The 19,665-nt window shown below is 26.7% G+C and overlaps 1 protein-coding gene across 1 annotated transcript; it reads left to right on the top strand.

Moving 5' to 3' along the window:
- Window positions 1-486: 486 nt before the first annotated feature.
- LOC108569526 (nose resistant to fluoxetine protein 6-like) lies at window positions 487-19,006 on the top strand. The gene is made up of 10 exons (XM_017931115.1): window positions 487-814; window positions 9,934-10,145; window positions 10,205-10,431; window positions 11,774-11,871; window positions 11,929-12,122; window positions 12,183-12,340; window positions 17,639-17,807; window positions 17,869-18,204; window positions 18,259-18,591; window positions 18,650-19,006. Exons 1-10 carry the CDS (start codon window positions 619-621, stop codon window positions 18,842-18,844), a joined length of 2,118 nt encoding a protein of 705 aa, XP_017786604.1. The 5' UTR covers window positions 487-618; the 3' UTR covers window positions 18,845-19,006.
- The last annotated feature ends 659 nt before the right edge of the window (window positions 19,007-19,665 follow it).

The raw sequence follows: 19,665 nt of genomic DNA on the forward strand, positions 1-19,665 counted from the left end.
CTTTCCATGGAATGTGATTTTCCTATTGTTTTCATAATTTATGTCTTTACGTAAAAATCAATATAATGGAATCATTTTGCGTTAATGACAATTATTTTTTTATGTATGATTATCGAACATATTTTTAAAATATTTTTGGATATTTGCTCAAAATTTCTTTCGCATTTTCAAATAAATATGCGCATAATGTATACGTCTTTGCATTACAATCAATAGTTTATTGGTTTGTTTTTGAAACAAACATGTATATTTTTTTGGAATAAGTAAATCGCAAAAATAATTATAATGATGCGAACTTGACGTCATCCTTCAGCTCGCGGAGGATTGACGTGAACTTGAAAAGGAATGTGCAAATGCGTGCGTACTTACACTTCTGTACTTCGCAAAGCGTTAAGACAGTTTGCGAATCCTACAAGGACAAGCAGACATCAGGATTCCCATTCAGCAAACGATTTTCCCTCCTTGTCGCATTTAAATACGCTCAAGAAAAATCGTTGGCTTCAGAGTGATCGCCGCATTAAGTGCATGCCCACTTATCCGACGCGAGTCTAGTTATCATCATCACTATCATACTCTTCTTCATAATAATCGTTATTAAGAAGAGAGAACAAATTATATATGATGATTGCGAATGCGAAGATTGTTCTTCTGGTGTCATTTTTCCATGTGATATGTGGCAGCTATGACATTTCCGAGAGGATTTTGTTTCCCAACTTGCCGAACGCAGCTCCCCGATCCGAGAATAAAGTTTGCAGGGAGGAAAGTCAAACTTATATTGCCAATTTGAATAATATGACTTTATGGGCACATCAAAGTAAGTCAAAATAATATAATATCATCTAAAAATGGATAAATGAAAAACATTAAATAAATAAATAAATAAATAGCTGAAAATTACAGAACAGTCAACAGTCCAAAACATTTTCAATCACAACAATAATAAAATAAATAAAACAAAAAAGATTAACTGCTACTAAGATCTATTTGTCCTGTATGAAATATATGTAGAGTAAATATATTATTCAATTTATTAAATGCATACGTTTTTTTACAATCTCAATAATGACAATGAAAAAATCTAAAAAAATACGGGGAATATTTCCGATTTAATTTAAAAAAATTTATAATTATTTTTGTATTCAAAAGTTAAAGAAGATATTTTTTAACAACAAATAAAATTAAGAAATTTCTTGATGTAAATAATAAATTTATTTCAACATGTTTCATCACATTAAATAAATAGGTTTATAATTTATATTTAGAATCTAAATATGAAAAATATTTCTTAGTATAATTTATAAACATATTGAATAAATTAATTAATTAGATATTTAGACAATTTTAAGAATTCAAAGTTACAAAAGTCACATTTTTATAATAGTTTTATTTAAATAATGAGTATAAAATCCTTTTGTACTTTTACTGTTTGTGTTACAAATATATAATTTCTATCCGCTTGAATTCATTTTATTGTATAAAGTTTCCAGTAAATCCTATAATATAATATAAGTCTATATTAATTCTAAAGAAAACATATGTATTTCATTTCCTTTACGCAATTTCCTTTATATGTTGAATGGACATCATCTATCCAAAATCATGCATAAAACAAAAAAAAATGTAAATAAACTTTTTAATTAATAAAAAGTTCGTATATTTAATAATAATAATTGAAAAAACAAGAATTAACAAATATTATTAATTTTTTTTTAATTCAATAGCTTACAATAGCGTAAAAAAATATTCATCAAATGCATATATAAATAAATCAATATGTTCTATAGTGCGGGTAAAACTACATTTAAATAGAACATAAATTATAAACTATTATTTATGTATAAGAAGTAATTATTTTTTTTCTGAATTTATTTATTTTGCTCAATTAAAATTTAGTTTATTTTAAAAATGTCAAACCGGACTATACTTAATCCGCATTGATTAAAATTGCAATATGCAAGGTAGTGTATTATATTTACATTACATAATTATTTGTTATTAAGCTTTACAAAAGTCATGCAAAATTACTTATGAAAATGTTTATCTCGCAAAACATGTATATATATAATTAACGCTACTGAGACAATCATAGATAACTAAGAATTAAATATGTATTTGTCATGAATTACACAACATTATTAATGCTGAATGTAGATGTAATCATCAATGGCAATAATAATTGGCATAAAAAATAATAGTTTTAAGTGCAATTATAGGAGAAACAACAGTGTTGATTTAAACAATATTCGTGACTTTTCGTGAGAAAAAGTAATTATTTTCATTTAAAATTCAATTAATTTAATGAAATTGAATTAAGTTTAATAATAAATATTTACTTGTTTACTTATTTTGTCTTTTGTTACAAAACTATTATGTATAGTAAAATATTCATATATAAAGTGGAAATTCGCTTAACGAGCTTTCAACCAGATTCTTTCTTTTGTTTTAATTTAACTCTTCAAAAAATGATTATAAATATTTATTTAAATATATAAATATTTATTTGAATGTCTTTCCGTCAAATATAAATAAATATACGCGTAAAGAATAATTCATTGAATGTTCATTTAAGAAATTTACATGTTTTATGAAAATATTTATAAGATTTAAGCAAAGCAGAAATTATGAAAAAAAATATTTTTTTTTATAAAATATGTTTTAAGCAAAGGTAAACTTGTAAATGAAATAAAAATAATCAATTTATCTTAATTAATATACTATTTAAAATAGGAAATTAATACAAGTATCAACCTTTCGAGGAATTCTCGATACAGGATTTATAGGTTTTACTGGAAATGGAGAGATTGCTTTGTTGAATGTATATGGAAATTGCAGAAGAATCATTCATTAAATATGCCACGACTTTACGGATACAAATTAAAGAAGAAACAATGATAGTTTGTCGATCCTTTCCGTTAAGTATTTATCACGCTTTATGTTTTCCTGAAACTTATGTTGCTAGGTGTAAATAAAGAAAATAGTTCACACATTATACAAATATATTCAATGTTTTGCACGTGCGAAATGATTCATTTTATTTTACTTATCAGAATATAATTAATAAATTGAATATAATTTACATTGTTGAAATAAATTAACATCATAGAAGACAAAGAAAAAGTTTATATAAATTGTTAAAAGAAAATAATTTCTGAACTTGTATAAGATATGTTAATACAGTCATTATTCAGATAACGAAGCTATGATATATCAAAATACGCAATTTCAAGCACCACTTAACATAAAATTATTCCTATTCTCTAAAATCATCAGATAGAATATAGTCAGAAGTTGTATTAGAAAAAGAAAATTATTTCCAAGAAATTGTAATTGAAGTTATAAATTTGTTGAGTGCAGAAGATGATGGTTTTCAGTGGAAGATATAGCGATGAAGATAAAGAAAATTAATAAGTTCTTTTTAACAACCAAAGATTTAGATGATGCTTAAATTACAATGAAATGTTTTATATTTTTTAATGAAGTTTTATTATTAAAAATCAGTGTTAAATGTAATAACTTCATATAGGTAAATCTTAGATTGAAGAGAAAAGTAAACACAATCGAATGTTTAATTACTCTATGTAAATTTCATTTTTTTTTATAAAAGAACGTCCCATCCTGACAAAAATATTTTACCTCTGAAAACGAAGTTTCGCTTAACAAAGTAATTTGTGGAATGCATGTTATTCGTTAATTGAGTATTGTATGTATTATTATTCTATATTTAAATATCATTTACATTAAAGACATTTTATCCCGATTTTCGTAAAATTAAAAAAAAAGGTTTTTAAACAACACAGAATCAAAAAGACAAATGCGTTTTTTTGTGATGTTTTTGATAGAAATTGATGTATCGATCACAGTTAACAACGATTTGTATATATATATTCCAGTATTTTCGTTTTTATTGTATTATATAGTTTATGGGGTGCCCTTGATTAGAAATAAGAACAATCGTAGAGTCATAAACATCAGTTACAAAACTTCAGTTTTATGACAAGTGGTAGAGTGTTGGTTCTCGGAGAGCCACATTAAGAAAGTTGTGGGCACTAAAAACCAGTTAGTCTTACATTTTTTTATTTGAGACCCCTATAGATCTGCTACCCCCCTCATTTCCCCCCATCATCTCAGATATAATGGAAGTATAATTTAATAAAAGTCAAAGAAAATGTTTATATTTTTTACTAAATAATAATAAAAAAAACTTAATTCTAAATACATGCAAATAATATATTTGGAAATCCGATTGTCTAATGAATACCTCGGATGGACAAATACAACTTTATCAACAATTTTTGATGAGTAATTTTTTTTTTCAATCTTTATTTATTAATCTGCCAAATTCTGGAAATCATGGCCATAGCATAAAAAGAAAATAAAAAAGGAAAACAAAATAAAAATAGACAGAGAGCGGAATGATTTTCCATAGGAAACCTTCCAAATAAAAGAAATATGAGGGCTGATGTTGTCGTGATTTTTGATCGTTAAATTGTGCAAAATTATTATATCTTAACGGCTTACATTTAAACACGAATAGTTCGTTAATAGTTGTTTTTGATATCGTGTTGTGTGGGTTATTCCAGATGAATGTCTTGATTTCATTATTATTACTATCAGAACTTTAAGGCTGAAATTATCAGCTCTAAATTTAGAGAATTACGTTCCTAAAATTTCATTTAGATCAAGCAAATTCTCCGTAAGCAGAATATATGTTACTTATTACTTTAGTGGCATTTTTGGCTTTACAGTAATAGAAAAGTATCAAGGTCTAAAATGCACGTTGTCTGAAGATGGAGTACTATATGTGTCAGTTTCATTTGATCCAAACCAATCTTATTTTTTAAGATAGTTGAAATCTCACTTTTTAGAATATATTGTTAATTGTTTTTACCAATGGTACTTAGCGAAAATCGGCACGAACATTCCGGACAACCAATAAAATTATTTCTCTTGAGGAAGACATCTGTCGTTGTGGCGAAGAAAGATGCGTACTAATAATTTATAAATTCAGTTTAATAATGAAAGTTGGTAATTGGACCAATTTTTCAACATAAAGTTCAGATTATCAATTGAGCTTATTATTTATTGCAAATATTATGAGATACGTTAAGTATTATAAAAAAAAACTATTATTATAAACTATTATGAATAAAAACTTAATTTCTCATCTCAATTAACGTTTCATTGACAAAAAATACGATAGTTGTTTTCAATATTGAATAAATTATCAATGTTAAGAACTAAATTATCAGTAAGAAATGGGTTAATTGAAATTTATTTTTATTATCTTTTACTAAAAAAATTATATTTTACTATTACAAGACTTTCAGTCCCAGAAGATCCGACCTAACAAAGAAAACAAAAAAAAATGGAAAAAATATTTATATCTCAACTTAGTCTTCTTTTAGCTCAATACATTTTTACCAGTGATGTTCAATAGCTCTGATACCCTGTTTATAGTGAGAATCGTCGAGGTCTACAAAATAGCCAGCAACCTCACTTCATTGTTTGCATTTTTTTTTATCAACAAGCCATTCTTTTTAAGTTTGGAAAAAGAAGATGGGGTAAAATCTGGCGAATATTGTGCGTGAGGAAGCAATTCAAACTTTAACTCATTGATTTTGGCCATCGCGATAACGGATGTAAGAACGTCAATATGCGATGTACAACACTTTTTGATATACCTACCGTACCTGCTAGCTTGCGCACTTTCAGTCTACGGTCATTCAATACTATTTTGTGGAATTTTTTCACCTTTTCTGGCGTAGTCACCTCATTTGTTCGTCCACTACGATGTTTGTCTTTGCAGCTTGTAAGATCTCATTTAAAATCTGCCATCAAATATTTTTTGTTGTAAAGGAAGGAGCAGACCTCCTTTTAAATGAAACTATTGTATCACATAATAATGACCAATTTTTTCAATGTTTTCAAATCCACTGACAGCGTTCACTATAGATGGCTGTCAAACGAATCCTTAACAACGTACCGCCTTCAAAGTTAAGTTTTATAAGCTTGGTTCTTTTGATCATAGTAATTTTTATTCAAATAAAAACCGTCATTTATACGTCTTATTATTGTGTAAGCAGATTTTAAGATCTTTTTATATTAAATTCGACTTCTTTTAGATTATCATGTTATTATTCTATGATTGCATAATTAGTAAATGATTACAACTAGTTATCAATTAGTTATACTTGCTACATTAACATTGAATCAAATACAAAAATAGCACTTGTTCTGCAATGTTTCAAAGAACAATAAGCATCGCGCTTACATTGTTCGCAGAAATAAGCACAATATATTACAGACTTGAAGGAATAAAGAAGATGATTTCATTCATATAAAATTTAAATTTGGATAATTGAAAGGAAGTCGGTAATTACGTAATTGGTCGATAAATCGATCGGAAAATGTAAAGATCATGTGAAGTATATAGATAAAAGAAAAAAGTAAAATATCGAATAAAAATAAACAAACTGTAATAATAATATGGAAAAAGAGAATGAGAGAATGATTAGAATTATGTTCGTATTAAGAAGCATTCCAATATATAATTATCCCAGTCATACCTCCATGCACTTGTATATGTGAGCGTGAATGTGTGAGTGTCTGAATTTATAAACACGTTCATTACAAATACTGAGTTCCTTTTTTTGTGTTCGTTTTGCATTGCATTAATCGACGACGAAAGGAAAATCTCGATGCATAATCACTTCAATAATGATTTGCACAATTTCAAATTGAAAATAATAATAAAAAAATAGTCTGTTAATTGTATTAAATCGTGTATTCGATTTTCTTCCGTGAGCTTTAACTTACAACATTTACACGCACATAATAATGATCGTGCAAAATAATATTAATCACATGTGCATACAATTAATATGTAATATATACATTATTTAATAGTTCCGTTTTTGTATGATTTACTTCAAGATTTTTTAATTTAAATGACCTTCAAAATTTTCAATAATATTATCAAAATTCTTGAATGGATACATACAATTTTAATTACTGGACGTCCTTATTGCCCTCAAAAATAAATTTAAATTAAATGTTGTCTAATTAGGTAATGGTCAGTTTATTTGAGTAATTCTTCAGTCTATCTTTATATCTCTCACCAAACATGTATATGCTAATTTTCATTACAAACATAGTTTCCTTTTCACGGGTCTATATCGAAATACCGATCACTAAAATCCCGACAACCAAATTCCTTACAATTCCCTACATCGTGAAAATCCCGACAGGGTTGAAATCCCGACAATATCAAAATTCCGAATTTTTTTATTACTGTCGCGATTATGGTTGTCGGGATTTTTGATCAGAACCGATATTGAATATAATTTCAAAACAATAAAATGTTTATTCTAAAATGATCAATTTATTCCTTTTATACAGTCATATATCTTTTTGTGCAGTTTATTTTGTATGTTTCTAACAGTCCAGAATATTGACGGAATCGATTACACGGTATTGCTGTAGTTAAAATTTAGATAAAATCCATAGTACTTTATTTGGTTCTCTGAATATTATTTTATAAGTAATACTTTACTCCAAAAAGGTTGACGACCCAAATGTTACAACTTAAATTTGCTTTTTGTAATAATAAATATACTGTTAACTACTAATTAGTAATAATTATGCTATTAAGATCAATATAGAAGATTCGTATTTAGATAGTATTAAACTGTTGTTAAAAATCTCATATTTTTGGTTGTTTATTGGTAGTTTTTTATAATTAAACTAACTAATAATAATAATAATTTAATGGCCAGACACCAATACAAAAAAAAGTACTTTCTATAAATAAATAAATGATAATAATAAAAAACTAAACTAAACTAAATAATAATACAACTCTCAAAATAAATAAATTCTAACAAGGCTGGCCAAAGGGCTATCGACCGAGGTGTTTCCGCCCAATGAAACTAAATATTTATATGTATAAACGAAATATTTTATAAAATTTCAAAAAAGTAATTTTATGTATCTTAACGTTATTTTCTGATTCTTTCAACTATAAATATACTTTATCCAATAGGATTAATCATTTTTAATTGAACATTCTATCAATTTCTGTCTTCTGTAGAATACTTTATTATTTATATTATTTATACTTTTTTACTAGTTACAAAATTAATCGTATAATTTGTTTATTGGAAAGACATTGTAAAATATACCATAATAGATCCAAGACCTTCGTTTGCTAATAATGGTAATGTTAGGTGGAATAACAGTATAAGAAAATTACTGCAGGACAATGGTATCTTATGTAAACTAATTAATATAAATAGCTTACTTATGTGCAAGACAAGTAGTAAACGTAATCATTATACAATAAGAAGATACTTCAAACGTAAAGTTAATATTACCACATTTAACCAAATTTACCATAGTCGAAAATTTTTTTAAATTTTTCTAACAATTTTATAACTTTAATAGTTGAAGAAAATTTCATTAAATCTATTTAGATTAGGAAACTTGACACGTGTGACTTAAATGTCTTAAGCATATCGAGATTCTTAACGAGTCCAAGAGTCCTAGAGAGTCGTATGAATTGAAAAAGATTCAATTTTTTAAACAAATCATCACTAGTAATGAAAAATAGATCATTTACAATAACATCAGTCAAAAACGATCATCATCCAAGCGTTATGAATCAATATAAACAACATCAAAAGTTGAATTGCATAAAAAAATGCTATCAATTTGGTAGGATTACAATATTTTGAGCTAAATCAAAGGAATCAAACGATCAAGTCACATCTATGCAAATCCTCACATATCTTTGGAACTTGTGGAAAGTTATTGGAGCTTTGTTGGGAAGTGATATCGCATCCCGTATATAGCCCCGACCTTGTACAAACGAATTACCAACTATTTCAAAATTTGAAAAACTCTTTTTCGTGAAAGTTTTATAACTAATCATGATGACCTGAAATCGCACTTTGTTCAGTGTTTTCAGTAAGATGACAACAAAAGATCATCGAACAAAGTGAAAAATATATAATTGATTAAAGTTATTATTTTGTATATAAAAAAGCGTTTTATTTCACTGTAGAAACGCAACAGTACTTTCTTGCTGTCCCAACATTTTATTTGCCAATTCTGATGCTTTATTTTTATAAATTTCTGAGAAATTAATACTTTAATATATTTTTAATAAAATCAAAATGTCTATCAAAATACGTATGAAAGAAAGAACAAAATCTAAATTAGAGATTCTGTAGATTTTGATAAGTACTTTAGGAATATTTATATGGAAGTAGTTAAACATTGCTGAGAAATGAACATTTGAATTTGTTTATATTAAAATTTGAAGAAAATATATTTGATATTATATTTATGAGTTAAAATATGAAGAATTTGTGTATTAAGTATTAACTTAATTGCAACTTAGATCAATTAGAATTTAATTATAAATATACAATGCATTTTTAATACACATATTTATATGAGTTACATTTTTGATAAAAATGAGTGACAGAATGTTCGTGTTTCCATGCTCGAAAGGAATAAACAAACAACACCTGTACGTAATGTTTATGCAATTAATGTGGGTGCAATTAGTGTGTAATCAAATGCAAACACCTTTCGAACGGATCGACAATGGAAGAACGCAATGTGAATAAAATTACGTATTTCCTTATGTTCAATTTAAACTAAAGCAATTAATAGCAATATTATTCCATCATAAAAACGGATTGTCTTCGAAGAAACGCATCTAAAAGTATTTAAAATTATAATAATGTTTTAAATAATTATTCTATATTTTTGTGTGTGCAAAATGAAGTAAATGTTACAGTTAAACTACTTTTATAATAATTAATTCCCATGTCCTTCGCAATGATAATTAATCAGCATATGTAAATTTTTAATAACGGATGAATATGGAGTAGTAAGGTTAATGCAATTTCTTTGCTTCTGTTTCAGTTTGGGATGCGACTTCAAAATCAACATCGGGTGTGCTGAAAGGAAGTGTATTCCATTTCGGAAGTTGGGATGAGTGTTTGTCTACAGAAGGACCGTTTCGAACGCAGTATTGCTTTGCAACTATGGTAGCTTCTATTCCAGATGAACAAACGCCAAAAGATTATCTTTCGCTCAATTTTAATCCGATGAGCAACGTTCTCAAAAAGATTTATGTATGATTCATGAATGAGTCTTCATTGCAATATACTCATTAGATTTTGTATTCGTTTAGAAAACGGGAGATGTTTCGAAACAGACAAGGAATGCAGTTAATATTGGATGGTGTGTACCAGCTTCGTGTACACATATGGATCTGGAACAGTCGTTGAATCAATATTTGGAGAAGGTCGATCATCCGTTTCACGATCACAATGTGACATACTCGGCAAACGTCAATCAAAATACATGTCAAAGAAAGAACGAGATCGAAATTATAGATTCTGTAGATATTGGATTTTGGTAAGAATTTAATTTATAATTATTTTATGAGAAAAATAATCATATACAGGTAGTTTTTTACCTGTCCTTTCATGAATTATACATTCTAATATATATTCATATTGTATAGTCCGGGTAATTGGTTCCGTCAATATTCCGAACTGTTTTCAACCAGTCAATCGAGGAACAAAAAACATACAAAAAAAACGATACAAATAAACCGTACAATATAAGACTTGACTGTATAAAGAGAAATTAAAACGATCATAAATTTATAAAAAAATCATTATTTATCAAAATTCTATATTTAAATTTCTAAATGGTAAAATAGCACTAAGTAAATATCTTACTAAAATTATTATAATAAATCAATTATTATAAATTAATTTTTGTAACATTTCTATTTTTGGATTTTTCACCATTTTTATTCCGTTGAAGTTATGTCAATGTTGATTTAAAAATCGTGCATTGTTGACTTTCCTATTTTATCTTGGAACATTTGAAGGTTCATTTATATTTTATTGTGATGAAAACTTAATGTAAAATCATTGAAATTAATGAAAAACCCAGAGAATATTAGAAACAACACATCACTAACCCAATATTATATTCCCTATATAATTTAAAACTAATAATAACTAAATAAATATAAAAACAAAAAAATAAATTATGTAACTTATTGTTTAGCTTAATTTAATGAAAATCAATAAATTTAAATTCATAATATTCAGAAGATCTTGTTTCGAGATGTTCAGCTAACTGAAATCATAATAATAAGTTAAATTATTAAAAAATGAACAGATATTGTTTATATAACATTTGAAATTCATATATTGTACATCGTGTCATAAACGATAAGTTATGTCTTTGAGATTAAGTCAATGTTGACTTACAAATTTTGCAGAATGCACTTTCCTGTTTTATCTTGTAACGCATAAAGCTTCAATTACATTTTTTTGTGATTAAGAACTTGATTCCAAAATCAAAATTTTATAATATTATGTACGAAGTGTCATAAAAGAAACGTTTAAATTTTGCGCCATTTTTATTTCTTTGTTGATTTAATAATTGTACAGTGTGTAGTTTTCTATTTTATCATTCATTTTATATTGTGACTAAAAACTTAATCTCAAAGTTGTTAAAATTATTGAACAAAGAACATTAATTTTTGATTTGAAATCAAAATGCTAAATTACAATATTTGTTAGAAACATCAGTAAATTTTGAAAATTTAATTACATTATTACAAACATAATGAAAAAAATATTATTATATTGTCTTATTTATGAGTTGTTTTGCAACAAATCATTAACGTTTCTTTTTATGACAATTCGTGCACCTGTTAATAATATTTTGTTTGCAGTATTTTAACAGCAGTCTTAATTTTAATGGTTCTCATTGGGACTATCTACGATGTAAAAACGTTGAAGGAATTTGATGAAAAGGAAAAACATAAAACTGGTAATAATTTCATTATGATGAATTTGTAGGATTTGTAAAATGTAATTATTTTTTTAGGACTATTGCATAATATTGTCTTATCGTTTTCGGCTAGGAAAAGTTTCATCGAATTGCCCAGAGCCGACGAGAATAATTCTTCCCTTAAGGTCCTTTATGGAATCAGGACATTTGCTATCATGATGATCATCATGGATCATCGTTTCGGTACTTACATTTCAGGACCAATGGAAAATTTTGATTATATTGAGAAAGTTAGTATAAAAGGTTGTAAATTACTTTGTATTATTTTATAATTTGTATTTTTATTTCAGGAATATCGTTCGGTTTCTGCTTGGTTTATTTTCCATGGAGATCTTTTCGTTGATACATTTTTCATTTTAAGTGGAATTTTGGTAGCTTACGGTTTGTTGAATCAATTCAACAAGAAGTACGTCCATCCAGCTTTCATTATTCTCATCAGATACGTAAGGTAATGTACATTTCCATTTATATTCACAACATTTTTAACATTATTAAGAAAATCGTCCAAAATATATGTATATCCATAATTATTCAAAATATTACCAAATTAGACAAAAACAAAATTACAATTAAAATCCACAATAATTTTAAATTATGCGAGCACTTATTCCATTGCTCAGGATCTGAAGATTAGCCAGAAAATCGTTTGGAACCATTTGCATAACGCTGGTCTCAAGAAGAAGATCGATGTAAGGGACAAAATGATCAGAACTTTTTACTTCACCCAATATTTTTAAATTATCAAAAAACTTCACCGAAATTTACTTTAAAATTTACAATATTTTAAAATAAATACGAAACTCGACCAAAATTGATTTAAAATATTTCTTTACCAAAATTTACTAATTTATAAATTTATGAAATTCAACCAATAAGATTAAATAATAAATATATTTCTATTTATTTCAAGACTGGAAATCAGAATGACAAATATCTGAAAATATAGAAAGAGAGTTATATAAAATAGTAAATAATTCTGAGAATGACACATTTGTTTATGCACATGATTAATTTGCAATACGCAACTGGGGTACTTTGATCACCTTGAACTAGGTGAGAGGCAAAAAAATCCACAAGCGTGAAGTGATAATATTAATAACAATTGCTAACGAATAATTATTATTCTTCGCATACAAAAGTAATCGCATGCAAATACGATCCACAATGGATTCAATTAATTGATTAATTACAAGAATAATAACGAAATGTATTAAACTCATTATTAAATGTACATAACAGTTTTATATTTTATATGTATATTACAGAATAATAGTTTACTAGAAATAGAGGAACCTCGATTAACGTTGTTCGTTCCTAAGGGCTGTTCAAAAACCGAAATTATGTTCAAGAATTAATTTAATATAAATATCCATTACAATCCTTTATTGAAAGACAAATGATTTCAAAATTAATTCATGCATCAAATCGTATACAAAAAGAATTAAACTACATAAAATAATTTTTGTTTTATATACAAAGAAATAATAGAGATATTATTTCTTTATTCACTAATATTTTTTTTATTTGGAGCAAAAATGAAAAGCTACAAATTTCTAATAGTAAATTAACTTGTTTTTGAAAACGAAGAAGTTTTTTGATGGGATATTTTTTTGAAAACCAAATTGTTCGAGAACCAAAGTAATTTTTTTTTAAAGGAAAATTATATTTGATTAATCGACGCAATTTTCATGTCACCCTTTTATTAATACTAAAACAGAAAAATATTTTTTTTAAATAGTTTATGAAATAATTAAATACAAAGTAAATTCGAGTTCACTAAATATCTTTAAGTTAATGACTACTTTTCCTTTTAGTTTCATTATTTTATTTTATTTTATTTGAAAAAATATAATTTATTATATATACAGAATAAAATTTATCAATTATTATTTCTAATTAGTAAGACAATAAAAATAATTTCAATTACAAAAATATAACTATAATTCCTTGCAAGCAAAATTAATCGTATTCAAATGAGAATTATAGAACGCATTTGCATCTCATTAATTTTGTTTGCGAAGAATTATAATTATAGATTTTTTTTTGCAATTATTATTAATATTATCATTCCATAATTATAACAAAAAAACGCGATGCACAAACAAAATATGAATAAACAGATCGAATCATCGTAAATGTACAAATAGAATTTACATCGTGTAATTAAATTTGCACATATTTCCATATAAAAATACTTCGGAGAGATTCGATTGACGCGTATTTTTTGTTGTTTAGATTTATGATGATGATGATGTTTGTACTACTTCGAGCTTTTGATTGTAAATGGCATTACGTACACGCATTTAAATTCAATTCTTTTCGCTCTTAATTGATTATTATTTTACGTCAGATTTAAATTTGTATTTACGTAAATATAATACATTTGCCGTCATCTACTTCGTGAATGCAGATGACGATTGATCACTCCTAGAATATCGATTATGTAATATAGTTTTTATAATGAATTTATCATTTGTCACTTTTCGTGATGTTTTCATTATTTCTATTAAAAACTGTAGTTTTATTTATGCAATATTCTAACGATTTTTTTAATGCAATATTATTACATTTCTTAAATTTTAATCTTTTTAATTAATCTCATTATAAGAACAATATTTATAGAAACAATAAAAATAACAAAATTTAACATTTCCACAATAACAATAATAATAAAACAAAAAGTTAACTATTGACGTATTGACCATAAGTGAATGTTTATCATAATAATGATAAACATTCACCTGTAAAGTTTATCCATTTAATGTGACCCGCGATTAAATGTACTTATTGTTCACATTGAATATATTATAAATAAAATATATTTACATAATTAAAAACAAATATGAGATAAAAGACTTTACATAATACATTTTTGCTAATTTGAACTGTCGACATAACTTTTTCTGTCCTGGAAAATTAATGGTTTAAAGCATGGGTTCCCAAACTTTTTCGGTTTACCCAAGTCAAAAATCATTGGTGTGTCTCAGTGCGAACTATATGTTGGGAATACCTGTTTCAATAAGTTTCCACGAGTTACCAAAAATGTATGAGAATTTGCATTGTTTTGGTGGAACACGATTTACCAATTCTGGACATTTTTCTTTAATTGTTTCCATTAGTTTTGGAGAGTCACCATATGAATTAACAGTTTGATTCCTTGGATGCAGCTTAAAATATACAACACCTTTGTTATGCCAACTTTCAGCATGAGGTTCGTCACGCTTGGATTATGATTTCGATTGATGCTATTGTAGACTATCAATCTTTCATTACTTGTGCTGATTTCATTGCGTTTGAAATGAATGTTGGAAATATTGATTCGTTGTGTTAAGTGTTTTTTTTTTAAATTCATGTCAATATCGAGATTCTTGAAGACTGTACAAGATATGCATTTGTTAAACTATTAACAGCTAAAAGTAAAATATGTAAAAATGTTCTCGCACTCCTGTTAAAATTGACCCTAAACAAATAGTTGCAAAACATAATTACGCGCAATTGGCTTCTAAAGGAAAATGATAAAAGGAAAATATCATAACATTGACAGAAATCCTTCAAAACAAACATAATTCTATTTATTAGTGAACATTTAATACTGACAGAAACAATAAGAACTGATCTGATATGTACCAGGGATCAACCTGTTTGGAGTAAAAAGTATTTTTTAAGATATTGTTAGCTGAAAAAGGATACAAGCAAAATTCTTGAAAATGTTATTTAAAGTAATTATTTTCTTTGTATATTTTAAACAATGTACCAAATAATCAATTATTTAAATTAAGAAACATATTTAACACTAAAGGTACCAACTTTGCATGTATATCAAAACTGGTTAAAAACTGGTTATATTTATCAGTCACTTTCCAAAAATATTATGAACTGGTGCTTTTGAAACCTTCATCCGAAACTGAAGAGTTAGCAGCAGTTTCAATGTCTTTTACATCACTCGGAACTCAATAAAAAAAGATTTTTTTACGCTTATCCAAAAACATATATTGTATTAAGTTTACACTTAGTTTATTGTATTAGGAACACTGTTCGTCTATTTTATTTATTTTTCTCATAACTTTGATTCTGACTGCCTTGAATAAAAGTTGTAAAATCCTGCACATGAGCCTATTCGTCTATTGCAGCTATTTTTTTTAGTTCTAAAAGAATAAATATTTATCAATTTTCAATCGATCAAATTCACTGGTAGATAATCTGGGTTGCAGATTATTCTTCTACATTTATTATTTTATATATTAAAAAAAAGTTGATTTCGAACAGAGTTTTAGCTTTCTGTCAAGTTTTTGCATTTTAATTCAAAATAAAATTGATTAAGTGTAGATTATATATAATACGATGTAAATAAATATTTTTTTAAATTTCACATTTTACTTACAACTTATTAACAATAATATTATGTTAATTATTTGGCGGTTAACATATAAAAAATATATAAAAATAATAATTTAAGACTCAATACAAAGAGAAAGCTGCAAATAAAATATCACCATTAATAATAAAATTGATGAAGTTAAGCAAGTGTAGCAATAAGTAAAGCGAAAGTGATATTGAGTAGAGGCAATTTTAATTAAAAATACCACAACCATGTAAAATGTTGCATACATTAGAAATGTGCGTTTACGTAGTCATGTATGAATGCAGAAACAGAGATAAAACAGCAAGAAAAACTGCGTGGAGTAACCTTGTCAATGAAAATGAAAGTTCACGGTAAAGCGGTAATAAATCGTCTAAAAGAACGCATCGACAAAAAACGAACGTACACACAATTTAAAACCTGTTCAAAATATCTGTAATTTCATTTGTGAAGAATACACATTCTTTTTATTCTTGTAAATAAATTTAATTAATTTTATTTCAACAATCTTGCAGATAGAATATAATATAGTTGTAAAATAATTGTCTTACATAGATACAATTTCTATTTATGTAATTTATAGTTAACTTGACATTTTATAATACTTTATTTGGAATACTTAAGGTTTTTTTTTTTAATAGTAACAACAATGTTATGTTTTTATTTATGTATGTCACCATCAAGTATATCTTCTATCTACGGAAAATAAAATGTTTCAATTAAGGAAACCGCATCTGATATGGTAATAAACTAGGATTATTTATAGTCAAAGAAAAACCTTCTACGCATTGTATAATATGTAAACTATCTGAACGTGAATGTGAGAAATAATTAATATCTAATTAATTGAATAGGCTTTAATTAGTGTAATATGCTGTATCATTCGTTATTTTTATTTCATATTCAACTTGTTTTTATAATATTGCTCATAAAAATAGTTCTCACTTTACGAAATCAACATCGTTGCATTATTGCAAATATTAATTTAATATAATTTCATTGCTTTTATACTTTCTGAAAGGACTTTTCATTTTACAAATTCTTGTTTTTTATATTGATTGAATTAGTTCGATAAAGAATCTTATACGATTTAATTATTGAGAAAAAGAAAAATATTATCATTATTTATTTATTTTATATGCGTTTTTAGAAAAGTCTTCATTTTACGAAATATGAATTGAAATATTTTGTATACGCTATAATACGATTTTATTAATTACTAAATTGAATTATTTAATTGCATCATTTAACAAAAGTTAACATTACTATAAATATTAAGATTTTAATTTGCGAAATATTTATTTAATTATTTCTAGAATGTATGATTCTGTATTACATTCAAATATTTGAAACACTAATGTAAATTAAAATATTTATTTATTTTAGATTAACTCCTCTATATGCGTTTGTGGTTTTCTTCTGGTCCTCGATGTTTGCCCACATCGGATCAGGTCCATTCTGGCGATTCGTGGTTCCTGCTGAGGTTGCCGATTGCAGAAAAAACTGGTGGGCAAACTTGCTTTATATCAGCAATTATGTGGACGATGATCATATGGTATACACGTACAAAAAGTAAATTACAAGAAGTCGATTAATGGTTCATTTGTTTTTGTTAGTGTATGACACATTCGTGGTATTTACCGTGCGATTTTCACTACTTCATCATCGCAATATTCGTGATTATGCTGATCAATAAAAACAAGAAGCTTGGTTTTGGTCTTCTCAGCGGTCTCCTCCTTCTTTCCATTGTCATACCATTCCTTCTGACGGTCATCCACTTACGTCCAGCCTTGCTTCATTTCTATCCCGTTTTTCTGGTCGCACCAAAAGTAGACACGGACTTTCAACTGACGTACACCAAATCTCATGCAAGAGCATCAAGTTACTTTACCGGAATGTTCTTGGGATATTTTTACTACAAGTACAAGGATACAGACTTTAAACTCAGCAAAGTAAGTAATCAAAATGTGGACCTCTCGACAGTTATTTAACTGATTATGTTGCAGTTCAAATCGCATGCCATCACTTTAGTGTCCATCTTTCTGTTATTCCTTGGAATGAGCAGCGGTGCAGTCTTCTACAACCCATACCACGAATACAACGTCATCGAAGCCGCAGCCTACGCGTCTTTGCACAGATGCGCTTGGAGTTTAGGATCCGTCGGTTTGATATTGGCTGCATCTAATGGTCATGCAACGGCAATCTACAATTTCCTATCCTGGTCCCCTTTCATTCCTCTGAGTAAACTAGTTTACGGAGCTTACCTCACCCACATGCTGTTCCAATTACGAGGGGTTGCGATAGCCACAAGTCCAAGACACTTCACATACTTTGACACGGTATAACACATATACTTTACTCATTCACAACAACTATATATTACCATTTCTTGCTTAGATTTCTATGGGTTTAGGCGACATCGTTTTGGCTTTCGCTACAGGATTCCTGCTATTCATAATGATTGAAAATCCATTTAGGAAAATCATTAGGATCATTCTATTTCCTCAAAGGGTCGTCACCAAAGAACAAGACGTTACCAGCATTAACGCCGATGTCAGCAGAAGAGATACAACGACAACTACAAGTTTATAAATACTTGGTAGCATTCGGACAGAACGTTTCAAATTAATCAAATAAGCTTACAATGTAAATACAATGGGATATAAGTTTTTTAGATAATATAATTGTAAATTTCCCAAATTGGGCAAAGAAAATGTGATATATTTTTTTACTTTGAAATTAATTTTTTGTACATAATAAAAATTCTGCACTTAATAATACATTTTTATACATTCTATCACATATTTCAACAATACTATTTACGTTAAATAATGTCCAAATGAGCAGTTTCCAAAGTTGACATAATTAGAAATGCAGTAATATAGATTTTTATATTGAAATGTTTTATTTGTCATATATATATTATACTAAAATAAGACAATAGTTATAACCTATGACATCTAATTTGCATTATATTAAAAATTGTAGACTATTAAATATTATACTTGATAATAAAGTAGAGACGCTTTCTTAACGAAGGTAAAGTATTACAATTTGGGTCAATAAATGTTTAAAGTAAAATAAACAATATGTTTCCATGTAGTTTGACTGCTTTTTGTTTAAATTATTCTTCATTTAAGATTATTGTATTCAGTTTCTTCTTAGAACATAGATTTATAGGTGATGAAATACGCACAGATTATATTTATCATGCAACTTTAGTGCATTAATTACATTAAGTTTCTAGAATAGAAAAATAAATAAAATAAAACTGAAGTTCTATCAATTTATTAAATTATAACGATCATAATTATTTGTGTTTTTTTCATTTACTAAACTAGAGATAAAAAATAGAATAAAAAATACTTGCTATTGTCTTCCTACTAATTATTTACTTATTGAATCCATAAGTT

Source organism: Nicrophorus vespilloides, unplaced genomic scaffold (assembly GCF_001412225.1).
Source record: "Nicrophorus vespilloides isolate i.1.1-1 unplaced genomic scaffold, Nicve_v1.0, whole genome shotgun sequence".
Classification (NCBI taxonomy): domain Eukaryota; kingdom Metazoa; phylum Arthropoda; class Insecta; order Coleoptera; family Silphidae; genus Nicrophorus; species Nicrophorus vespilloides.

What these genes read in the sequence shown, in the direction of transcription:
- LOC108569526 (XM_017931115.1), top strand. Translation starts at nt 619, where the DNA reads ATGATGATTGCGAATGCGAAGATTGTTCTTCTGGTGTCATTTTTCCAT. An exon ending in GACTTTATGGGCACATCAAA is followed by an intron (nt 815 to 9,933) that starts GTAAGTCAAAAT and finishes CTTCTGTTTCAG; the next exon opens with TTTGGGATGCGACTTCAAAA. An exon ending in ACTTCACATACTTTGACACG is followed by an intron (nt 18,592 to 18,649) that starts GTATAACACATA and finishes TTTCTTGCTTAG; the next exon opens with ATTTCTATGGGTTTAGGCGA.